Source organism: Brachyhypopomus gauderio, chromosome 2, assembly GCF_052324685.1.
Source record: "Brachyhypopomus gauderio isolate BG-103 chromosome 2, BGAUD_0.2, whole genome shotgun sequence".
NCBI lineage: Eukaryota > Metazoa > Chordata > Actinopteri > Gymnotiformes > Hypopomidae > Brachyhypopomus > Brachyhypopomus gauderio.
In genome coordinates, this window is record NC_135212.1 from 41,135,881 (window position 1) to 41,162,340 (window position 26,460).

At 41.2% G+C, this 26,460-nt stretch overlaps 1 protein-coding gene across 2 annotated transcripts; it reads right to left on the bottom strand.

The window, feature by feature from the left end:
• Positions 1–1,469: 1,469 nt before the first annotated feature.
• LOC143505744 (transient receptor potential cation channel subfamily M member 4-like) lies at positions 1,470–24,612 on the bottom strand. 2 transcript variants are annotated; one of them, XM_076996206.1, is made up of 29 exons: positions 24,413–24,612; positions 21,792–21,853; positions 21,090–21,258; positions 20,435–20,612; positions 20,018–20,187; positions 17,740–17,917; positions 16,875–16,939; positions 16,557–16,790; positions 16,273–16,375; positions 15,920–16,038; positions 15,540–15,797; positions 14,931–15,032; positions 14,346–14,474; positions 13,368–13,497; positions 8,666–8,811; positions 8,444–8,556; positions 8,146–8,223; positions 7,959–8,039; positions 7,785–7,831; positions 7,455–7,687; positions 7,245–7,360; positions 7,005–7,137; positions 6,736–6,910; positions 6,429–6,594; positions 5,487–5,668; positions 5,076–5,208; positions 2,996–3,068; positions 2,309–2,399; positions 1,470–1,857 (listed from the first exon to the last, which is right to left on the bottom strand). In XM_076996206.1, exons 1-29 carry the CDS (start codon positions 24,476–24,478, stop codon positions 1,823–1,825), a joined length of 3,765 nt encoding a protein of 1,254 aa, XP_076852321.1. In that variant the 5' UTR covers positions 24,479–24,612; the 3' UTR covers positions 1,470–1,822. The 2 variants fall into 2 exon arrangements, with proteins under 2 accessions (XP_076852321.1, XP_076852322.1); XM_076996207.1 differs by lacking the exon at positions 8,146–8,223.
• Positions 24,613–26,460: the final 1,848 nt, after the last annotated feature.

The window sequence follows — 26,460 nt, forward strand, 5'->3', positions numbered from 1 at the left end:
GGACACTTGACAGGTATGCTCCAGTCGCTTCCTTTTTTTCCCCAACCATACCGAATTCATACCGAACTGTGGGGTCCATACCGTGGTGTGAACCGAATCGTGAAGTTTGTGTACCATTACACCCCTAGAAGATTCTGATAACTTGTGAAAGATTTTCTACCACTGTGGCCATGGCAGGATGCAATACACCATGAACATAGTGCACCACAAACATAGCCCTGGTTGTATACTACAATATTTTGCCAGAGCAGTATATCACCTTTTCATGTACAGTGAGTCTCTGCTTAATGACGGGTCTGGACAGACCGGAGTTATGACTGACTTTTTATTAATTTATTTATTTAAATTTTCGGACTTTTCGGTCTCTAACCCCGTCATTAAGCATTGTGGTTTGGCTCCCAATCACTTTTCATGTAGTATTTAGTATGTAGTAGGCCATTTGGAACACAGCCCTGGTCTGTATTTCAGGAGTAAATGGACAGCTGCAAAACCTACAAGAAATGGTTCTCTCAGGAATCTCAGTTCATCACAGCACAGCACAGCACTACTAAAATATAAGTGGACTACTTTATCTCCTTCCAAAAGAAATATGGTAGATAATATTCTCAGTGTCACCTTAGTACAAAGATCATGCACTGGAGTGGAATCTATAGACTAGTAGCTAGGAACCACAGAGTCAGAGAGGATGGAAGACCTGAAGGGGTAGCATAAAAAATTAAATATGTCAAAGTTCTCCATAATTCTTTTACATGTAAAAATAATGTCTAACATGCTAACTTTTTCAATGAAAATTAATTATAGCAGTTGATGTAGTTAGCTTATTACATTTAGATAGTAATAACTCCAATGAGAAAGAATATCATAAGGTTGTGACACCTCTACGTGGTAAAAGCTGTAGAGAATCATGTGATGTCACTCAAATGGCAACATCTAAATTAAGTAAATGAATTAAAAGTATCATATGACTTTTGTTAAATAAGCCCCACTAGAGCCATCTGAGATGTGAAGCTGCTTTATTATAACTAGATCTGCCAGTAGTTAGATCTAGTTATAATAGACAGGGCAACAATGCAATCATGAAATCATGTCATGATCAAATAAATTTGCTGTTAAGCATTTCTGGTCATTAATCTTCATTGCATCACAAAAAGAAGTCCAGAGTACAGTCACATCCACTATGACTGAAAAAATCTCATAAATGTCACTTCACTTAAGTTGAAATGGCTGGTGAGTTTCTCCATTCTAACTTGTTGTAAAGAAAACCAGTGTGGGCATAAGTCTACACTCAGGAATCACTTTTCACTAAACTAATGACTGCCTGCCAGATTTAAACACTTTGTTACCAGTTGTTTCCTTCTTTTCATGTATAATAAACATTCTTCAAAGAACAAATTTGACACATTTACCATGATCAGAGACACACTGATCAGAGACACATTGATCATTGAACTGAGCCACATACCTTTGGACCTTATTAGACTTTTATTATTAAAGTTAACACATTAACATTACAAATCACATCAGTATTACTCATAAATACTTTTATAAAATTGCATTCACTGGTCACAGTATTTGTTATACTTTAAATAATTTAAATAAACACTTTTACAAGAATGGTGATCCTGACAGGAAAACAACCAGGAGATTACCAGACATCATGCTTAAAAAACTGAAATACAAAAACCATCCAGGAAGACTGTTGACCACAGTTGAGACAACCTAGATATTGATGCATGTGTGTACTTATGGGCATGTGCTCGTCTCCTGTGGCCTTTTTGAATTGTCGTCTCCTGTGGCCTTTTTTAATTTAATCACTGCTCCATCAGCTCGTTGAAGAAGGGTGGGTCAGGTTCATGTCTGGAACAGCAAACACAGTGTAGATCAGACCTACTGCACTGAGCGGAACTCAATTCAACTCAACTCAACTCAAGAGCAGGTAAAATAACAGAATCAGACTTTAGTGTACATGATGAAAACAGAGCTCTGCTTTATGAGAGGCCCTGAGGATAAAGCCCCTCCGTATGCCAGCATGTACACCACTCGCATTTCTGATATCTGTGTCTGTCCCAGTCGTCTCCCTGAAGTCAGCAGGGTGCCAGTGGTCTGATCAGAGTCGTCTTTAGACATGCAGCACTGAATATAAATCAGTTCTAAGAGCTTTCATGAGGCCTGTTTCAGCAATGTGTATATATAAGGGTGATCTAAAATAAGCAGAACTCTGTTAAGTCACAGAGAAACTTAAGCCTAGAAGTACCACTGCAGTAAGATGAACAAACACACACACACACACACACACAGAAAATGACACCTCTATGAACAGGAGGAGGACGAGTTGGTTTCAGGTTACTCTGTGCTAGCCCGTCCATTATCCAGCAGAGGGAGCTAGAGCAATACTCCAACTGGAAGAGAGTAAGGCAGATAGAGAACGACACATTAAATCCAGACTCTTCAGAGGGAGACGTGAGGCACGGCGGCATTTGTAATAATGTTACATTGGCCAGCTAAGATACACTGAAAGCCAAATGTAAAATTAAAATTAGATCCCCTTGATCTGTCTGTCTGTCTGTGAGAGAGAGAGTGGTTTGTCTATTTAATGTGCGTTCGCGCAGTGTCCCGTGCTCGTCTTTGAGTGTCACTCGTTGGTGTGTGTTGTGTTAAATGTGCGCTATCTGCGTGTTGAGTGTTCCTAATAAACGTAACGTTGCTGTCTGTGATCTGGATGTCGTGCCTCGTCCTTCCGCCCGCACACAGCGTTATAGAAGGCCTATTTGATTGGGTATTTGATATGGCATTTGATTTAAGTACCTTCATATATCACCTATATAAGCAGTATACAGTTGCGAAGAAACTGAGGACACCACACACACACACAACCAAATACTCATCCACACACACACACACACACACACACACACACACACACACACACACACACACACACACACACACACCTTATGTATGTGTGGAGAAACAGACAGTTCTGTTAAACACCTACCTGGGTCTCCAATGCTCGCAGCCTGCGGTCATGGTCTCGAATTTCTGCCATCTGCTTCAACACATTGTCCACCCTAAACACACACTTAAACAGTTAAACATTTCAAACACAGACACGATGATTTCATTCTGCTGTATGTACAGATTTGCAGATTTTGGTCTTAGTCAGTTTACCCTGCAGTTCAGCAATACCACTATACACTGTACACTCACCAGCCACTTTATTAGGTACACCTGTCCAACTTCTCATTAACGCAACTGTCGAATCAGCCAATCACATGGCAGCAACAATGTAGACATGGCCAATACAATCTGCTGCAGTTCAATCTGAGCATTCAATCAGACAGGCTGGTCTGAGTATTTCAGAAACTGCTGAACTACTGGGATTTTCATGCACAACCATCTCTAGGGTTTACAGAGAATGGTCTGAAAAAGAGAAAATATCCAGTGAGCGGCAGTTCTGTGGGCGCAAATGCCTTGTTGATGCCACAGGTCAAAGGAGAATTGCCAGACTGGTTCAAGCTGATAGAACAGCAACAGTAACTCAAATAACCAGTCATTACAACCGTGGAATGCAGAAGAGCATCTCTGAACGCACTACACATCAAACCTTGAGACAGATGGGCTACAGCAGCAGAAGACCAAACTGGGTGTCACTCCTGTCAGCTAAGAATGGGAAACTGAGGCTACAATGCGCATAAGCTCACCAAAATTGGACAATAGAAGATTGGAAAAACATTGCTTGGTCTGATGAGTTTCGATTTCTGCTGTGACATTCAGATGGTAGGGTCAGAATTTGGCATTAACAACATGAAAGCATGGATCCATCCTGCCTTGTATCAACGGTTGAGGCTGGTGGTGGTAGTGCAATGGTATAGGGGATATTTTCATGGCACACTTTGGGCTCATTAGTACCAATTGAGCATTGTGTCAACATCACAGCCTACCTGAGTACTGTTGCTGACCATGTCCATCCCTTTATGCCCACAGTATAACCATCATCCAGTGGCTACTTCCAGCAGGATAACACACCACGTCATAAAGCACGAATCATCTCAAACTGGTTCCTTGAACACTACAATGAGTTCACTGTACTCGAATGGCCTCCACAATAAGTTCTCAATCCAACAGAGCACCTTTGGAATGTGGTGGAATGGGAGATTCGCATCATAGTTGTGCAGCAACTGCGTGATGCTATCATGTCAATATGGACCAGACTCTCTGAGGAATGTTTCCAGTACCTTGTTGAATCTATGCCATGAAGTATTAAGGCAGTTCTGAAGGCAAAAGGGGATACTAAGCAACCCAATACTAGCAAGGTGTACCTAATAATGTGGCCTGTGTACATAATAAAACTGTAGACCTGAGTAAAGATTGTAGATGTTAATAAAATAACACTGTACATGTCATTAGTTATTACTAGTTCAGAGTACATCCCCTTCCTGTAGGTACAATGTTATAAAATAAATGTATAAAATCAACTAAAACAAACCTTGTTGTGTGCATATACTTGTGTACCACGGACGTAGTTTTGGGGGGGGACGGGGGGGACATGTCCCCCCCACTTTTTCAAAAGCCGGTTTTGGTCCCCCCCAGTTTTTACAGTTAAAACCAAATATTTAAGTAGCGACGAAGTCATGTCCCCCCCACTTTTTAACGGTTAAAAAAACAATATCCAAATAGCGACAAATCTCAACAATCTCAACAAAACCCCCGCTCAACAATTTTTGTTCACAGCGCTCAACAATTTTCATTCAACCCCCCCCCCCCCCCCCCCCCCCCCCCCCCCCCCCCGCTCAACAGTTCGCCACCCCAGGTTGTGTCCCCCCCACTTATGAAATCAAAACTACGTCCATGTTGTGTACACAAACTATAAATCTGGTCTGTAAGGCATTATGCATCAAACTAGTTGATGTTACAGCTTTCCCTCAGGTTGGATTAATGACTCCTGTCACAGACAATTCTGACAGTTCTGAATTCTGAATGACTGTTTACTTTCAGTGCATACATGGTGGAAACTGGTGTCTTTAAAACACCAGAAAAATAGTGTGTGGTTCCAGCAGTGAGGAAGAAGGACTAACTTGACAGAGGTGCGTTTCAGTCGCTCTGTGTCACTATCACGCTGTTTTTTGCTTCGTGTGGAGAGCAAGTTTTCTTTCTGCAAAGACTCCCATGTGGTCAATCTACTGGCCTTCCTGCCATGAAGATCCAACACTAACAGAGAGAGAAAGAGTGAGAGAGAAAGAGAGAGAGAGAGAGAATGCAGATGGACATTTTAAAAAATGGTAGCTGGCAGGACAGCAGTTGAATAGTTGCAGCACAAATCCAAACAACAGACCACATGATCAGTCACATTTGGACCTCAGTAGCATCAGGTCATGCATGTTATTTGCATGTTGTTGCTAAACTACAACTAGCCTAATGCTACTGTAGCCAAGTAAGATGCAACAGTTTTACATGATATATTTCCAATATCAAACTGGTATGCTTACTGAAGTGTGTTATCTTGATAGAGGCCTTTTTGCAAGCAACCCTTTTGAAAAAGAGTTGCAGGTGTGAGATGATGATGAAGGGCGGGGCCAGACAGGGTCTGGAGTGATACTCCACTATCAGGTTGTAGCGCTGGAACTTCCAGTACACGTCACTGTTCTCTTGGACCTTATTAAACGTGTAGCTGCATAAAGATCACACATACAAACCATTGATTACTAATTACACCACATCAGGGATATCCAGTCCTCCTACAAAGCTACCTTTCAAATTACATTTTGATACCAATCCCATAGAATTTAATAATAATTAAAGTAAATAAAGAGATGGCATAGATCCGATACCACATTATCAGCAAAATATATATATAATAACTGGATGTCAATCCACATGGAAAGGAGAAACTACTGTTTTACATTAGGTGAACTGGAAGTTTTGAATAATAAACAGGAGAACAAGCTACCTGTCGGTATGCTTACATTTACACTAGAAAGAATACCCATGTTGTAATCATTAACAATTGCATTTTTGTTATTGGTTTTAAGCAGAGGTCTTGGTAGGGTCTTGTACTACAGGTAGTCCCTCTCTGTATCTTTGGTTATACACAATTGATGTGATGTCACGCTTAGGTGGGAGGTGGTATTTATACCAATATTTATATGGTGTGTCTATATTATTCTTCTGTTTATTTATCTGTAAAAATATCTGATTATATATGATTATATAAAACATATATAATCATCCTACACACACACACACAAATACCTGAACCACAGCTCCAACGTGTTTTATGAAAAAATATCGCATCAATACCAGGCAGCATTCAAATGAAGAATATTACATCGGCTTGGTATAGGAACGATGTTATCATGCCATCTCTACATTTAAAACAAATTTTAAAATAATTAAACTTTAATGAAAAATAATGAACACAATACTAATACCTAAACATGGCAATGAGCAGGTTGAGTAAGAGGATGTTGGTGACGAGGAGGTATACAGACAGCAGGACGAGGACAAGCCAGTTAACTTCAGACTGTGGGCATGGTTCTGCCCCCTGCTGGATAAGGGTGGTATTATCCGTGCATGTGTTCTCGCCTCGCTTTTGAACTAGGAAGAGGTTAAGTACAAAAGTAAGTAACAGAATAAACAGTTCTCTAATTATAAATTATGAAAAAATTTGATTATTTCACTTATAAGTTCACACACACACACACACACACACACACACACACACACACACACACTCACCATCTATTTCCTCCACTGGTATATGTCCATAGATATGCAGATATGGCCTGTAGAAGACTCTACGAAAGACCCAGTAAGGTCGAGGGTCGTAAGAGTATAACAGTGCCTGATTGGCTACCCCATAAGCTAACAGCCAGACTCCAAGGAAAAACAAAAAGAAGAATACATCTTTCACCTAAGGAGAAACATAAAAAATATCTGTTAGATAAGGAACAACTTTGAAATGTTTCGCCCATGGAAACAAGGAGGTATTGTGGTCCGTTTCATACCATTTTTCCAACAATTATCATTTTAGGCCCCAGCTGTTTGTGTGCAGCAAATATGTGAAGGAGGCGAAGAGTGAAGACCATGTAGTCCACACACAGTGCTGAACGGCCAAACGCGTGCGAGCTAGGGAACATCCTGCAACACACACACCAAGATGTGTTTGTGATAGGTACGAATATATCAGTCAAATTTACAGAGCACACACAGCACACACACATGCGCACATGCACACTCGCACACACCTGCAGATGAGTCCAAGACAGAATAACACAATGGCTGTGAGGTCCCATTTGTTCCACCAGTCTGTGATATAAAACTTTATACTCTGAGAGAAACTGGTAGTGCCTGCATCATAAGACTTTGAAAAGAGAGATAAGCCATTGTGTGTATGTGTACATACACACAAGCATGTGTTGTATGCATATCATATCTGTGCACATCTGGTTCTGTACCTGTCGAATCTCCTCACAGACCAGAGTAAACACCCAGAAGTACAAAACAAACTCAATGGGGGCGGGGCCATTTGGGGGTGGAGGCATGAACTCGAACAGTAGAACGTAGGCAAACAGGAAGAGGAAGAGGAAGTACATCAGCACGTTGCCTAGGAATGAAGTAACTGGGGCAAACCAGAACTGCTTCCATCGATGCAGTATGAAAGCACATTTTGGAATAGCATGAACCGACTCTGTAATAGAAGAACCAAAGGAATATAATCCAAATAAATACATTATCCTCAAGACTTTAGATTCACAGTCACAAATAAATTCTCCCCTCATTTTTACCCATGGGACCTCCATTTAGAGTGGCGAAGAATTCGGGGTCCTCGTCCCTGAAAAATATAATTAATAATAAATATATAAATAAATGGACAAAGTAGAGGATTACTTTAAATGGATGTAATCATAAATGAGAAAGCATCTACAGAGGTGTGTATAATTTTAGGATTTGCTCATTACATGTGTATGATATCAGCTAGAGGAACGTCTGCATTGTCAGCTTCTTTGCCATCCACATGATCAAAGGCACAGATCTCCTCCCTAAAACAAACAGAGTGAATCGATCAAGAGCAGATCAAAGTCATTTACTGTATGGTTGAAATGTTGAAGGAATTGGAATATGTATGCCCATGGTTCTGTAAATTACGCGGGCTGTGTAATATCTATATTGATGGGTCTCGAGTTTGGTGCTTGCAGGCTGTCTGTGTGTTTGATGAGATGTTCCCTAAAAATGAGAGATGATCAGACACGATGTATAAGAAGTTTACAGTCCTTGAATTTTCTGTAATTTGTTGGCACCCAGTTGATGTTCCAGCTCATTATAGGATGAGAAACACATGTCTTACTTTCTCAGAGTAAAAGCAAAATCAAGACTACACTGACCTGCAGAGGACTGGAGAGATCAGGACAGGAAGAAGGAGAAGGAGAAAGAGAATGCTCCTCACCTGAAGCTGAGAAGGTTGGTGTAGATAAGGGGAGGAATGAAGAAGCACATGACCATCTTCCAGACTTCTGTCCTGCTGCTCATGTCTCCCCACCAGATCTGAGACAGCAGATTCTGTCCCCACAACAGAAAAGAACACCATCATAATCAAAGAAAACCAACACCTCTCTTTAGAGGAAAATGAGATCTTTAAAGTACGCTTCTGTTGCTGACAGCACAAGACCTGTACACCATCATGACTGAAGAAGAGGCGGGCGTCAGCCGCCACAGCCATCTGTAGACAGGTAACTCCACCCCACATGGGGGAGGTCCTTATGAGTAGAATGAAGGAGCGGTCCTCACTGCTCTGGTAACAGGCTGAAAACACATCTGTGGGAGATGAAGGTGGTTCAATCACATGCACTGGTTTCATAATGGAAACACACTAAGAAAACCCCTGCTGATAATAGCAGCACCATATCCAGTGAAAACTGTCACAGTGGAAAGACTAATGTTGAGATACATGGATAAGCACAGCATTCTGGAATCCAAAGTTGACAAACCCACAAAATTAAGCTCGCTATGCTGCAACTTACTATTCAAAAAAGTACATTAGAGTACATTGCAGCTACATTAAGGCTACATTAATGCCATATTAAAGTTACATTAAGGCTATATTTAGTTTTTCAGTTGTTATTTTTTTTAGATGGCATAGACCAACCCCTTTGTGTGCATAGGTCTCCAAAATCAAAATAATTTTATTAATGAATTTTCAGATTAATGGATTTTCAGATTTTCCAGTTAAACAGTTAAACTTATGGTAATTGATTTTATTCAAGTGCTTGATTCTGTTTTTGATTCTGTTTTCTACAGTTCTACAGGCATACATGGTCATACTCTGGATCTTATTGTTTGGAACTGATGACATGCTTTTCTGATCATAGCCCTATTATTTTTAATTTCAAACAATTTTCTTATACCCCTACTGCGAGAGTACATACACACACTTCTGTTGGCCACTATCAATCTATAAGCTGACATCACTATCAATCTATAAGCTGACATCACTATCAGTCTATAAGCCATCTATGACATTTCTCAGAACAAATTCTTTTGTGATTGTATTTTCTAAATTGAGCAATGAGGAAAAAGTTTCATTTTTTATTCTTCTTGTTCTGACATTCTTGATTCAGCCATGGATGAATGACAGTACCCGATTACTTAGGAAATAGTCTAGAAAAGCGGTGAGAAAATGCAGGAAAGACAAACCACAAATATGCTTCCAAACTCTAAGAAAGCTTTTAGCAAGCGGTTAAAACAGCTAGAGAGAATTACTAAAATAATATCTAGAAATTGCCATAGACCTATGGTTTAATATAATTAATTATGTGCTAAATTCCCTAATTTAGTTTTTGGAAAAAATATTTGTTTCACAGCTGTGGTTTTTGAAACTTTTTAGTCTAGTTTTAAAGCTCTTCTTAGTACACAGTTCACCTAAATAGAAGTGACATGATTTATTACTTGCTGTGGACACTGGTAGTTTTGTTAGATCTCAGTGCTGTCTTCAACTCTATTGATCATAATATTCTTACTGAATGCTTTAAGGACATAGAATGCATTCTTACATAGCTTTAAGCGACAGGGGATAGTCCTAGACTGGTTTAAACCATGTCTGCATCGTAGGTCCTTCTCACTCAATGTGGGCAATAGTTTTTTATCTGTTGCCACCACTGTATATGGTGTCCCCCAGGGCTCTATATTAGGTCCTGTTCTATTTTCAATGTATATGCTTCCATTATGTAATCTTATGTAAATGTTTCTAATCATCAATATGCTTATGACACGCAACTTTATCTTTCTCCAACAGCTAATAACATGCTCATTGAGATGTCTTAGCAAGTGTTTAGATGAAAAAAAGTCAAATGTCAACAACTTTTTACTACTAAATGAAGACAAAACCAATGTTATTTTCAGCCCTTCTAAGGCCACTATTATTTAGAAGCGTTCTCACAATATCTAAGGCCACATGTTAAGAATATCATTGATCACCAAGATCATTAATGCTTCTCTCAGCACCGGTTCAGTTCCTCTAAGTTTAAAGCTGGCCGCTATTACTCCTGTACTAAAGAACCCAGGACTTACCCCTGATGATTTTAATAACTACCGTCCCATATCTAACCTGCCTTTCCTGAGTAAGGTGCTCGAGCGTGTAGTCTCTGTTCAACTTAAAGAACACCTCATCTCTAACAACCTCTTTGAACAATTTCAATCTGGTTTTAGAACGAATCATAGTACTGAAACTGCCCTGGTAAGAGTCATGAATGACCTACTGCTGGCAGCTGATTCTGGACTAGTGAACATCCTTGTCCTCCTTGATCTTACTGCAGCATTCGATACTGTCTGTCATGACACATTGCTCCACAGACTGGAATCCTGGACTGGGATCACCGCCATGGCAATGGCCTGGTTCCGGTCATACCTCACGGACAGGCAGCAGTTTGTTTCATTGGAAGGTTTTAGATCAGACATTTTGTCTCACTCCTACGGTGTCCCTCAGGGTTCAGTTCTCGGCCCCCTTCTTTTTATCATCTACATGCTTCCACTTGGTGATATTATCCGACAACATGGTCTTCAGTTCCATTGCTATACAGATGACACACAAATATACATCAGCACGAAGCCTTCCAACCCATTGCCTCCTGATGCATTGGTTAGCTGTTTAGTTGACATTAAAAGATGGATGAATAACAACTTCCTGAAACTGAACAGTAATAAATCTGAAGCCATTCTTGTGGCATCACCCTCCACACTCATGAAGATTGGCCAACCAACTATATCTCTTCCCGGTTTCGTCACATCCTCGGTGGCACAGGTTCGCAATTTGGGTGTTATTTTAGACTCCACACTCTCTCTGGATGCGCACGTAAAGAACGTCACCAAAATAGCCTTTTTCCATCTTAAAAACATTGCCAGACTGCACCCCTCTCTTACTGACTCAGTGGCGGAGACACTTATACATGCTTTTATTACTTCTAGACTTGACTAGTGTAACTCTGTTTCAATTGGACTCCCTATGAGTAGCCTCAAGAAGTTGCAGTATGTCCAGAATTCGGCAGCTAGACTACTCACGCGCACCAGGACATGGGAACACATTACCCCCATATTAAAAGACCTGCACTGGCTACCGGTTCATTACCGTATTCAGTATAAAACACTACTTTTGGTTTTTAAATCCCTGCATGGTTTGGCTCCTTGTTACCTTTCTGGCTTACTCTCTACATATACACCATCACGCTCACTTCGGTCTGCAGATGCTCACCTTCTATCAGTACGCACTGCAAAACTCAACACGTATGGTAGAAGAGCACTTAGTGTTGTTGGTCCTAAGTTATGGAACTCTGTCCCCCTCTATCTCCGCACATGTACATCCCTAACTACTTTTAAGAAGCTCTTAAAAACTTACCTTTTTAGTATTGCCTTCTTAAATATGTAGGTTCACATGTGTATGTGTTTATGTATATGTGTATATGTGTGTCCCTTTTCTCATCTGCTGCTTCTTTCTAATGTTTTTAGTTATTTAAATGATCTATTTTAAATTGTTGTGACTTATTCTAATCCTTTTTAGTTTATTTAAACTCTTGTTGCCTATTCCCTTGTAAAGTGTCCTTGTGTGTCTTGAAAGGCGCTTATAAATAAAATTCTATTATTATTATTATTATTATTATTATTATTATTATTATTATTATTATATCTGTGCTATTTTTTATTCTGATCTTAGATTTGATCAGCAGGTCAATTCGGTTATCAAATGCAGTTTTTAGCAGCTTCATATAGTCACAAAAATGTAACAATTTCTTATATTTCATGACTTGGAAAAGGTTATTCTGGCCTTCATCATGCCTACATTGCTGTTATTGTCTGTATGCAGGAATTAATAAACCTTGAGTGCCCTTCGGTGGGTCAGAATGCTAGACTGTTTAAGGTGAGAAAACAAACCACATCACAACAATCTTGATTTCTCTGCATTAACTTCCTGTCCATTACAGAACTCAATTTAAGACTCTTTGATTAAACAAACATTGAACATTAATAATGAAATGTGACCTTTCCCAATGCTGCCCATTCAGCAAGTGAAAGTGTGGATAAGGCACTATACCCACTTTCTCCAGTGTAAGTGTGATGGTGCAAGGTATCCCATCACAGAATATTCTTATTATTGAATTCATTGCACAAGGGGAGCTATTTATCCCAGCAGGGATGGATCTACCTGTGGGGGGATGAGGGTCCCTGGCCTTCAGTAAAGTTTTTATTATGTATAAACACATTAATGTTTTGGGAGAGTAGCAGGTAACACCGTGTGTATATATATTTGTAAAATGTGTTTTTGTATGTTGTGAGTTTTAGACAATGTCGACCCTAGAGGGGACCCTAGAGGGGTTGGTTTAGCCTGGGACGGAACTATGTTTATAAATACCTAGTCAGGTGTATGGAGGGGAATCCTCCTCATTTGTAACATGATGAATGCTGTGATATACCACCTGTGCCTAAGAGGAGCTTAGCTGTTGTTAACCGTTTGTGTTAGTGGAAAGAGAAATTATTAGAGTAAACTAAATGCCGAAAGTGCACTTTGGTGAAACCTTCACGACCATTTATTGATGTGTAAACTGTCTGGTTTGTTCAAAGGTGTCGAGAAGATTAATAAAACACAGTACACAGTAATGTTGGAGTACCATTTTACTATCATCCACCTCTACTGTCCACATCCACCCCTGCAGTCTGGCTACATGGCCATGCGTAATTCCGCCACAGTAAGCATGTATAAGGCCCTATCCCCACTGTCTGCAGTGTAAGTATGGATAAGGCCCAATTCCCACTGTCTCCAGTGTAAGTACGGATAAGGCTCTATTCTCACTATCTCCAGTGTGATGTGGCATGGACTTGCTCACCTTGTGCCAGATTTTCAAACTTCTGCGCCAACTCCTTCATGGACAGCTTAATTTCTGCCTCATCCTCCAGTTTGGACAGCTCCCTCAGGATCTTGCATGCACTCAGAGCACTCAACACAGACTCTTCTGCCTGGAAAAGTTGCCAAAATTGCCATTTGTGATTTACATCCCAAACAGAATTAGTCCTCTACATTAACCCATCAGTGCTCAAGGTCACTTCAGTCATGGCCTATGGCCACAACCCTTCGGTCATAATACCAGTTCCCTAACCACCAGACCATGACTGCAAAAATGAGCAGTACCATACAGAGACAGGCAGTGTGACAAAGACAAACAGCAAAAAAAGTACACTGCACATGCACTACAGTCCCTGACATAAGTTATGTCACTTATCCATGTTGTGGAAACAAAAGCTTATAACCTGACTTTAAATTCATCGATTGGTTTTAGAAATGATTCATATGAAAGTTGAAACCCTCCCAAATGAGATTTAATTTACGAAAATAAATTAGCTTTACTGCAGAAATATTAATCATTTAATGAACACAGAAAGGTCAGATTTTGGCAAGACAAAAGTTGTCGCCCACAGAAAGTAAGATGAAAATCAAACAAATAATTAACTTTATATACAAATATATGCTTCATAACACTGGTGAATGACGTTGTGGTGCTATTAGAGCCATATTTAATATTTTGTGTGGCTTCCACAAGCTTGAAGGACCGAATACTTTCTGTGTTCATTAAATGATCAATATTTCTGCAGTAAAGCAAATTTATTTTTGTAAATTAAATCTCATTTGGGAGGGTTTCAGCTTTCATATGAGTCATTTCTAAAACCAATCGATGAATTTAAAGTCAGGTTATAAGCTTTTGTTTCCACAACATGGATAAACAACAGAACTTATGTCAGGGATTGTATATGCCAGCTAAATATAGCACTGTGTCAACAACACAGAATAAGTTAAAAACATCTGTTACCATCTCCCAGAAGAACATGGCCATCTCACTGCGATTCTGCAGAACAGCCCAGATGAATAGGGAGGCCCAGGGGTAGGCACATCTCTGGTGGCGATACGCACAGTCGCCTTGCAGTAGCTTGGTTACGTGCTGGAGCAACAGATTGCACAGTTAACACATGCAACTGGCCAAAGGAAACCTCTCCCAAACCCATCCAGACCCTGAGACAGGTCGTCTCCATCCAGAGTCCTCAGACAGAGCAACTAAATCGACCATCTGTGGAACCCTGAGGACTAGCGGATGTTGTGATAAGTCACAAGAAAGGGGACTGCATCCCAAATCACCAAAACAAAAGGAATGAGATTTTTTTAACTTGCACACAGCATCTGGATAATGGACTAATTCACTGTTTTTGAGTTTTGTACGAGTCCGAGTTGAGTTGAGAGTAATTAGGGAGAAGTTTCAAGTCAAGTGACTTCAACTCGAGTCGCTCACTTAAGTGCCCATCTCTGTGTTGGTACCAATAAACACAGTGGGCCACTGTTGTTTTGGTCAGTGTGTTTGTAAAATGGTTATGATAGATGATGTGACAGAGGAGAAAAGTACCCGTAGAGCTTTCCTGAAGCTTGCTCCTGGCTCTAGTCCCAGGGCTGTATAATAAAAAGACTGACAAACACCTCCAAAAATGTCCTCCAACACTCGTGAAACCTAGGAAACAGATAAGACAATGCATACAGTACAGTAAAGTTTGGAAACACCTTCTCATTCAATGCATTTTCATGACTATTTACATTGTAGATTCACTGAAGGCATCAAAACTACACATGTGGAGTTATGTACTTAACAAAAAAGGCGAAATAAAAGAAAACATGTTTTATATTCTAGTTTCTTCAAAATAGCCACCCTTTGCTCTGTTTACTGCTTTGCACATTCTTGGCATTCTCTCAATGAGCTTCAAGAGGTAGTCTCCTGAAATGGTTTTCAAGTTCAGTGATGTGCCCATCCCTACCACCACACACCCTTACCCCTAACCCTACAACCACAACACTACAACCACCCACACCACCATACAACCTGACAGACACCCCCATCCCTACCACCACAAACTCTCACCCCTAATCCTACAACCATCCACACCACCCTACAACCACACACTCACACCCCTTACACTACAACCGTCCACACCACCATACCACCACACACCCACACTCTCACCTCAAACAGGCTGACTCTGTGGCTATAGGAGGGTCCCTGTACAGGCTTGCTGGACTGTGAGGGACTTTGACGTTCTCTCAGGTACGTCTGCAACAGCGTGTACACCAGGGTGTTGTCTGGTAGCGACTGGTACAGACTCTCCAGGCGCTCGTACGTCAGGTACTGCAGGATGTTCAGGCCGTTCTCTGTGAAGATGCGCACAAACTGGGGCTTGTCGTTCACCAGAGCATCTGTCATGGACTCCTCCAGATCATCGTACTGCCACAGACAGAAAGAGAAAGTGACTAAAGCATTGATGGGATAGAAGATGTGTACTTCACAGAAGTTGTGTAGGTCTATTGTGGTATGTGTATGTCAATTATGCTTGTATTTACTCTAACCTTCCACTGGATGTCACCATTGAAGAGTTCACTATTGGCAATGTCTACTCTGTTCCAGGCTACAGCCAACTTAAGCTCTTCAGTGTACTCCCTGGCACTACTGCTTAACTGCTTACATGCTGTGCAATTTCAACACACACACACACACACACACACACACACACACACACACACACACACACACACACACACACACACACACACACACACACACACACACACACACACACACACACACACACACACACACACACACACACACACACAGTTCAAAAATACAAGAACATGCATAAATTATACACAGGTAAACATGAGCACTTGTTGCACACAAAAACTGGTATCTGTCAGCTTACCTCTCACCAGAGCTTTTAGAATGACTGTGTCAAAATCATCAGGGCCATCCTGATCACCATGAAACACAGTGATCATAGCTCTGTTCTGATAGATCCTCAGAGCCTAGAAGGGGAGAGAGGGGGGGGGGGCATTACAGGCCACTTCTATACTTCTCTTGTTAGCTGCCCTCCATGGAACATACATACAGAAAATACACCCACCCACCCCCACATGCACACACACACCCACACCCACCCACTCACTCACCCTAGCATGTTCACACACCACTCACTACTCCTCTCACCTGGTCCACTAGCTCCTCAACTGTTTTCTCAAGGGGGAAGTGTCTCTTGATCATTTCTCGGACTCTGTCTCTGAGCTCAGCTTTAGAGCTATCTCTAGCTGTAGAGGCCTCCCCATCCACAGGGGCCACTGTGGGGCTTGGGGCACTCAGGAGCTCTGTGATCAGATCAGCTGCTGGACCCGACCCATTCAATACCAACCATGGTGTCACTTTCTTCAGGGACGCATCCATTCTCTGAAGATGGAGAAAGAGAGATAACATTGATCCATTTGTAGTTACCTGCAATAGAGTTCCAAAGAAATAGAACTTTCCACATACCTTCAACACTGAAGCCTCCCCAGAAACCAGCACACACATCACAGGGATCTCAATGTTACCACTGCCTGTGTGCGCGCGTGTGTGTTTGTGTGTCAGCAGTAAAGAAGGACAAAGAGACAAAATAGTTATTCCTGAATGACATTGATCACACAACATAATACTTATATCATTAGTTGGAACCATGCACACCTGGATTATAAATACAGATGGGACAGTACATTGGGGTTGCTGTCACCAAGGATACTGTTTCTAAAAGGATTGTTGACCCTGGTCTGAATTTCTCTGCTTCCTAGGACATGCCATTGCTTGCTATTCACATGCTTCTGCAGGACTGTGTGTGTCTGTCAGTAATGTGGGCGGGGCTGTAAAGAGGGAGAGAGCAGGCCCAGGCAGACACGTGGGCGGGGCAAAATCCAGAATGACCATGGCTGCAGCTGCATGATGTGTGCTTTTACACAGGTGAACTCATTCCTCACAATCTCTATCATTACTCAGGAGTGGGGATATTACAGGACAGAACACGTGCAGGAAAACACCTACTTAGATATGTTCTCAGATATGTTTGTTAAAAATTATATCAAAGGATTAATTAAGTCAAGCTCACATGGGATATCTTTTGATGGCCGTTTCATTTCTAGTCTGATACCATTTCATAATTATGAAACATAATGGCACCAAAATGTGATGTTTCACTTAATATTAATACTGTTTAACCATTCATCTTTACTTTCACAAGAGGCTAAAGGTAATAGGGATTTAATAACTGTGAACAAAAAACATATATGGGACTAATAAATCTTTTCTTAAAAAGACACAGATAAAATGTTTTCAGGTTTTTTGTTAAGATGCTGCTTGTCTTTCTCACCCCATATTCCAGTTCGTTGATGGGAAATGTAGTCCTCCAGGTTTGTTAAGAAGCTCATCTCTCCACCTCGACGGTTTACACTACCATCATCCACCAGGAGGAAGCCCTGATAGTTATTATTCAAGTAAAGAGAGTCCTGTGATGTGTTCTGAACGTAATATCTTGCTGGGAAGCTACCCTGCAAAAGAAAAGGTGGAACACATCTCTTAGAATATTGTAAATATGGATAATCAATGCAGTCTGCATGGATTAACAGTGACATCTACATGGAATGTAACAGCAGCATAGTCTTATTTAACAAACACTGCATAAATCATTTCATTGTACATTAGTACAGTATAATTTTTTTTTTGCAAAATCAGTGGATTACACAAACAAGATCACTTAAGGAAAAAAAATCAGTGATCATTTTAGGTGCTGGAGTTCTCTCTGGACATCAGTCAGCTTGGAGATTACCTGTCCTCTGACTACTGCTGCGCTGACCTGCAGGCACCAAAGCTGCCAGATAGCATCACACTCCGTCCACTACAGAGCTGCCAGACTTTGTTTTGTTGCAAACAGGCGCTTGTCTGTTCTCTACACAGTCTAGTTCCAGGAATTCCAGGAGTCCCATAATGTTGTGGGAGTCCCATGTGGGCTTCATTAAACATCAGACAGGTAGCAATGTTTTTATTTTTTTCATTTTCAAATGTCAAAGGTTAAAACAATTCCACTGAGAATTTTTGCCTGTTAAATAATACTGTACTGCTAAATAGTACTGCCCTCAATGTCCATACAATATTGCAAAGGCATGTCACCGGGCAACACGGTGGCTTGGTGGTTAGCACGTTTGCCTCTCAGCACTGGGGTCTTGGGTTCAAGTCCCTATCTGAGTGGAGTTTCCATGTTCTCCCTGTGTTTGCGTGGGTTTCCTCTGGGATCTCCGGTTTCCTCCCACAGTCCAAAAACATGGAGGTTAGGTAAATTGGCAGTCAACATAAAATTCTCCCTGAGTGTGTGTCTATGTCTCTATGTTCAATAAAAAGTAGTGTCTGTGTCTGCGTGCGTGCGTGTGTGTGCTTGTATGCCCAGTGGTGGATGGTGCTTTGCCACTAGGGTCTGTCCTCTCTCCCCTTCCTGCACCCCATTCAGTCCCCCAGGGGGCTATGGCTTCCGGTAGAGAGTACGCTGTGCTGCCGCTTCTCGCCGGTGTGTGTGTGATTGTCTGTGACTTGTACCTGTGTTAAAATGTAAAGCGCCTTGGGAATCTGGAAAGGCGCTATATAAATCGAACATTCATTCATTCATTCATTCATGTCAGCCAGAACAGTGCCACAACATCCAGAGCCTTAAGGAAATCAGGGCGGATCCCATTTACCGCCGGGCCTTGCCGCCAAGGATTTTCACAACTACCCTGGTCACCTCGGCCCGAGTGATGGGCGAACTCTTGGCCTGAATCCGTTGGTCGGGAACCACAACCCAACCAGGCCCAATAGGACTCTTTCTTCAGCTTGAGAGCTTCCCTTACCCAAGATGTCAACCATCGGGTTCGGGGATTGCCACCATGACAGGCACGGACAACCTTGCGGCCCCAGCTCTGGTCCGCTGCATCGACAATGGAGGCACAGAACAAGGCCCACTCGGACTCATGTCTCCAGTCTCACATCTGCCGGATGTGGGACCTAAAGATCTTTCTGACAGGTACCTCTGCCAGATGTTCCCAGTAAACCCTCATGATACGTTTGGATCTGCCAGGTGGTGATGTTGACAGCTCAGCTCCTTTCTTTACCTCTCTTACAAACGCAAGTCCGACAACACAACTGCAAAGTCAATCATCAAACTGCGACCTGAGGTGTCCTGGTGCCATGTGCACTTATAGACACCTTTGTGCTTACACATGGTGTTTGTTATGGACTGTGACGAGCACAGAAGTCCAATAACAGAATACCAGATCAGAGAGGCCATTCTAATCACACCCTTCCAGGTCTTACTGTCATTGCCCTCATAAGCATTGAAGTCCCCCAGCAGAACATTGGAATCCCCAGAAGGGTATTTTATTTATTGTTTATTCATTATTTATTCTATGTTTTATATTTGGACTCTGTAAATGTTCTTGTAAATCTTGGTTAAAAAAGAAACATATCTATTTATAGTATAAGCGCTTTAAAAAAGATATATGTATGTTCTATAGTTCTATATCAATAAAAATGTATTATTATTATTTGAAGTAGTAGTAGGAGGAGGAGGAGTATATGGGGAAAGGTGTAAATGATCTTGGCTGAAGGTGGCCAGTCCTCACCTTTGGGTTGACGAGCTGCTCTCGGTTGCACACCAGCCCCCAGGGGGCGACACCCAAGGCCACGACTTTGGCACGGGAGGGGGATGAGGCGGCAGCTCTGTGGTCCCTCACCGCCTCTCCCACACAGCGCCCTACACCCTCACTCAGCCCACTGGTTACGATCCAGGCTCCTGATGCCTCAGCAAAGCACACACACACACACACACACACACACACACACACACACAAATACCCCAAACAAACAAAAAAGTATATTAAGCAACAAATGGTGCTAACAAGGACATTACATTATGAACAGACTGAACAGAGTGTCAGGCACTGAGACAAGTAAACAGACTGGAAGAACAAAATGACAGGAAACAGTGCAGAGTAGTACAGACATGAGCAGGAAGTGACAGCACAGAAGTCAAAGGTCACCTGTGCTCTGTGCCGCTCGCACCAAGCCCTGCCTCAGAACTTCTCGAACCCAACCTTTGATCTTCTCACGACTCCCACCCACCACAGACAGTACCAGGTTTGGGGCTGACAGACCCCAGATGGTAGTCATCAAATCATAGACGATCTTAGCAGGGGTGTCACAGGACAGGCGTATAAACTGGGGATTTAAATAAAAGCAAAATGAAATGTGTGTGTTATGGGAAAAGACTTCGACAATGTATAAGACTGTGTTCATATTGTGTAGATGTTTCTTTAGGAATGTGTCTGGAGTGTGCTAGTGTTTCTTTAGGATTGTATTTTTGACTAAATGAAAGAGACAATGACACAGAAAGCCTGTCACATACCACATTTCAATCTAAGGTCACTAAAACCTGAAAGATGGATATCTTATCTTCTTTCCCTCACATATGCACATACAGTCATATTTCCTAGTATTCTAGGCATAAGCAATCTCAATCACTCTGAGCTTCAGCTCATGTATTAATGGATTCAATAAGATGATAAGCTCTATTCCAAAGTGTGTGTGTGTGTGTGTGTGTGTGTGTGTGTGTGTGTGTGTGTGTGTGTGTGTGTGTGTGTGTGTGTGTGTGTGTGTGTGTGTGTGCGTGCGCGGCCATGCATGTGTGCCACCTACATGACTGTGTCTGTGGCCAGCCCCGGCGAACTTAAGCTCTCCAAAGGCGTCTGTGGGGCACTCAGAGGTGTGCAGGGCACTGTCCCACTGACACACCATAGCGGAGCTGAAATTGTCCTGTGTGCCAACATGGAGCTCCTGTTGTGCTCCACACTGACACATGCCTGTACTGGAGAGACGAGAGCAGAAGAGATACAGAGAAAACAAACAGAGTGCAGTTGAATCAGCTGTTCCTGATTTGCATGCAGGCTGTTTTGGGCTGAGATGAGGGACTGAAAGGTCCGGCTGCAGATACTGCAAACAGCATCCACTCATCACATTACAGAGCTGGTTTCCTACATGTCCTTTTTTGCTCTAAATAAAAGTTTGATCTTTTATTCATGTGCAGTTTCCATTTTGTCACTCCTTATAGTGTTCCAAACTAGTGCAATGTTAAGGATTACTTGACAACTGAATGTGTGTGTTTATTTTGGGATAGTCATGCCACATTTATCAAATCATGATAATATCATAATATTCCTGGTATTTCCCAACTCAGGTTCACAGTACAAAATAGAAAATCCAGTACCAGTATGAGATATTAACATGTGTATTAATAACTCATATCGGTGACCAGTTTGAGATTTATACTCATGAATATGAAAAGCATGGAAGTGACCATGAAAATGAACTCTGAAAACAACCTGGTCTCATGCGCTATACCTGCTTGTGTCTTCCACAAACGTAGTGCACACTCTTTTTTTTATTCCACGAGGTAACCGACTCTGCAACACAACAAGCAGGTGGCATTAGACATCAGCCCACCACTCCTGCTGCCAGTATGTGATGCACTTTAGCAGTGGCAGAAACAGAAAGGACTTGGACTGTCTGAATGTTTACTTCTACCATATAATCTAAGCAGTGCGGATTAAATATAATTCACAAATGCATGTGACAGCATTTTAGACATTCATAAGTGAATTAGACAAGAATTACATTTACTACTGGTGGACAATCTCTGGTGCTCAATATCCATGTTGTATAAAAGAAACAACACCAGTCTGGTTAGTGTCTAACTGTGAAGGAAGGAAGTCTGCAAAACACCGTAAAGATTTTACAGCTTTGTCTTTACAGCAGTTTTTAAGAGCACACAAAAGTACTTAAATTATACAGGAATAAATGGTGAAGTAGTTTAGTAGTTTAATTTAGTGAAGTAGTTAGAAAACCACAAGGTTAAAGTGTTCCGACTATCCAAATTTCACTAATGACATCAGTTTATTTACATAATTAACAAAATACAGTCAAGTAGTTTAACTGGAGTCAAAGCCAGGCATCTCAAGTTGCAAAAGTTGATTTCAGGGAGGTTACCCCCCCCCGGAGGTTAAGTTGTTGGGGGGGGGGGGGGGGGGTGGTGGCGGCGTCGAATACTATAAGTAAGTTGTTGAGCGGAGAACAGGCCAATCAGAACCCCCTCTCTCTCCTTCCCACTCGCAATTAGAGAAAAAAAAGTCTGTGTGCGCGTTTGTGATGGTCACTCGATCTGAATTCCGGGAGATTATATGTGACTCGCGGGTATCAGGGAGACACTACCGAAATGCGGGAGACTCCCGCAGCTTCCGGGAGACTTGGGATGTCTGCAAAGCTGATCAAGGTACAGTAATATTAGTTTATGGAACAGCGATGTAATAGGAATTAGAATCAAATAAATTACATTAAATTATATTGAAATAAGAATCACATTAAAAATAAAATGTAAGCAAAAAGAAAAAAAGGCAAATAGGCAGACCCAAATAGTTTTGTGTTCACTGATCCAAAGTTGAAAAATAAAACAGGGATTTGCAGAATTCAGCTGACATTACTGACAATATGGAACTTGTAAACAAAAAAATGTGTGAGGTAGCTGGTGTATTAACAAAAAAATGTGAATTAGGTCTTCGACAGTATGGGCTAATTCTGGGGGTGGGATGTGTGCTTACAGAAACGTGATGTAGCCTACATGGTACATATTTGGGTGGGTTAGTCACACGAGTCAGCTCCTTTTACAGCACGACCGGTTTTTGATTCAGTTTTGAAATGCCGAAAAGGTCATTGCTCCAATGTTTACCCCATGTACTCCATTTACCACGGTAATTTCTCACACTTTGAAAATCATATTTAGATCCAATTTTAATTTTCCCCCATAAAAACTGTTTTTTAATGTCATTATCAAATCCAAGAGTTTGAATCTTAAAAGTGGGTCACTGGCTGCTTATGACACGGAGAAAGGAGCGATATAAAGTAGGCCTAGCAGTGTTACAGATTATTGAGATTACAGATTTATTTACTCAAGGAGTTTCTGAGTCCTTTTGTTTGTTTGTGCTTGAGTGTCAGTATCTGAGAGAAAACAAGCTGTTTCAAAAGTGTATCTTCATACGAGTTGCATTAAAGCTGAAAATAAGAAGGAAAGAGTGGAGCGGGGTCTCTTTCGCGCTTGATTTAACTATGTCCAGGTGACATGCCTAGCACGGTACAATATTCGTAATCATGGGCGTGGTATTGGGGGGAAAAGTGGACCTGACTACCCAGGGCCCGAGTAGGGAGAGGGGCCCATTGTGCTCATGTGCCTCGTTTACTGGCATTTATAGTGGTCCACTGACATTGAGAGTGTACAGGGCCCAGAATTTGCTGCTACACCCCTGTTCGTAATATTCGATGGTGGTAAAACCTTAATTCATTCATTTCTGAGAAGACCGAAAATTAAGGAATTAATTATTAAGTAAAAGTTTAGGTCATCTCAGAAATTGTATAAAGTCCTATAATTGATTAAAAGTATGTTATATAAATATGCATTTATAAAATCGTGTCTACACAATCCTAGTGTCCTCTGTCTTCAGCTTCAGGATCGTATTCTAAAGTGGTTACACGAACATGACCTCATTCTCCGTTGTCAAGGTATGTGTATGCAAGTCAGTACCTGCAACGTCACCAAAGAAAACAAACACTACGCGAGTACAACACCGGCAATATCTTGGTCACGAGATATTTGTCTATGGAATTCAGCACCCGCTGTGCTCTAAAACCAAATGCAGCTTGAGGATTTTTTTAATCTGAAGCTGTATCACACTACAGGCTACACTGACTTTATATTTACCTTTCCATTTTATTTACATAAATTGTAATCAATGCCACACTGAAATATCCCAATAAGTCCAAGAACATTTCTTCTCAAAACATTTTAATTACACATTATTTTAATTAAATGAGTTATTTTACAGGTGAAACTCTGTTGGTCTGCAAATAAATATTTCCTGAGACGATACAATAAAAACAAAAGAGACCCTCGTGCAAATATATGACAAACCAACCTGACTGTTCTCGGTTTTTCTAGATCCATCTCCGATCGCATCGTTTTCTTTCTCCAATTGTATCATGACAGACTCTGGTCTACCTCTTATGTTTTAAATTATCTCGTCGCTCCCAGAGGCTTCCTGTGGGATATCCACGATCACTTTTAACTTCTTTGGCAGCCACATACACAATGAGTGGTTTCAAAACCTTGCTGCTAAAGCCAACGTCTTTGCTCCACCCACACACCGCCTCTGAAATTTACATTTCCTTCGCGCTCTTCCGCAAAAATCCGTGACCACCATAAATCCCAAATAGGATCTCTACGTTACATTTGCCGGCCACGACCAACACTGGCGTATGTATAGAAAAGTATCTTCTAGTACCCACTTTATTAAACCTATGTTGTACCTACACTCAGTAGGCCCTGTGTTAGGTCTTATAGGTGCATTTACAGCTGTCCAGTCTCCCTCTAGTGCATTTAAAGAAGTGATATGTTTAATGAAGTGTACACGTTTGTGAAATGTGTGGGAAAAAAATTTTGGTTTAATTTTTAAAATACAATCCAAGATATACAAGACATCATAAATTATCATTCATTATTATTCTAATAATGAGAATTATTATTTCAGACACATTTACATGTGCATTTAGTTTGTATAATATAGAAGCATTTTAATTCCTTATTTCATGTTGCATTGACACATTTTCCAAGCTATATATATATATATATATATATATATATATATATATATATATATATATATATATATATATAAAGATAGCACATCCTAGATCTCAGTTAGTAAAATATTCCAGTTGAAAATCTTTATTACATAGTGGAGTGTGTTGAGAACAAAATAACATAAAAACGATCAATGTAAATCAATATTATTATCCCATGGAGGTCTGGATTTGGAATCATACTCAAAGTGGAAGAATCAGTGAAAATTCCTCAAGACAAGTTAAAATGAGACTTGGAAGTGTGTGTGGATTAAAGTGTCAGTAAACTCCAGGTCAGTCTGTGGTACAACATGGCATTGGTGGATGATGTCCCAGATGTGCTTGATTGGATTCAGGTCTGGGGAACGGGCAGGCCAGTCCATAGCACCAATGCCTTCATCATGCAGGAACTGCTGGCACACTTTAGCCACATGGCCTAGCATTGTCATGCATCAGAAGGAACCACTACACCAGCATATGGTCTCACAGTGGGTCTGAGGATCTCATCCCAGTACTTAATGGCAGTCAGGGTACCTCTGGCTAGTCCATGGAGGTCTGTGTGACCCTCCAAAGAAATGCCACATCGTTATTGACCCACTGCCAAACCAGTCATGCTGGAGGATGTTGCAGGCAGCAGAATATTTTCCACGGCATCTCCAGACTCTGTCACATCTCCAGACTCTGTCATGTGCTCAGTGTGAACCTGCTCTCATTCGTGAAGAGCACAGGGCGCCAATGACGAATCTGCCAATCTTGGTGTTCTCTGGCAAATGCCTTCACAGAAAAGATCAGAGAAAAGGTTTGTGGCACTACCTGCAGAACCACTCCTCTTGCTAATTGCCTTTCATTTCAACCTGTTTTCTGTTCCATTTGCACAACAACAGGTGAAACTGATTCACAATCAGTGTTGCTTCCTAACTGAACAGGTTGGTGTCACAGAAGTGTGGTTGACTTGGTTACATTGTGTTGTTTAAGTGTTCTTTTTATTTTTTTGAGCAGTGTATACATTTACTGTAATTTGAAAATGTATAGAAATATTTAACAAAATACACAAGGGCATCAGGACTCCAAATATAGAAAGTCCATCTATATTTTAAGATTCCTAAGGGAATGCATTTTAAACCCTGACTCCTATAAGATCTTTGTTCTGGGAGAGTTTGAGTATAGATTCAACTTTACAACTGCTGACCAGTACCTGAGATTAGTGTATTAGTTCAGTACATAGAGCAATGGTGTGAGTTCTTACAAGTCCATTATATTCCAACGTCCATGCCGTGTACTTGTGCACTGATATTGGACTCGTTACTTTGAGTGGACTGAAACCATTCATGGGATTGTTGAGAGC

Coding starts and splice junctions, on each gene's coding strand:
- LOC143505744 (XM_076996206.1), bottom strand. CDS start 24,478: ATGATACAATTGGAGAAAGAAAACGATGCGATCGGAGATGGATCTAGA. Junction 16,376..16,556: donor TTGAGGAGCTAGTGGACCAG/GTGAGAGGAGTA, acceptor CTCCCCTTCTAG/GCTCTGAGGATCTATCAGAA. Junction 8,812..13,367: donor GTTTGAAAATCTGGCACAAG/GTGAGCAAGTCC, acceptor CATCTCCCACAG/ATGTGTTTTCAGCCTGTTAC.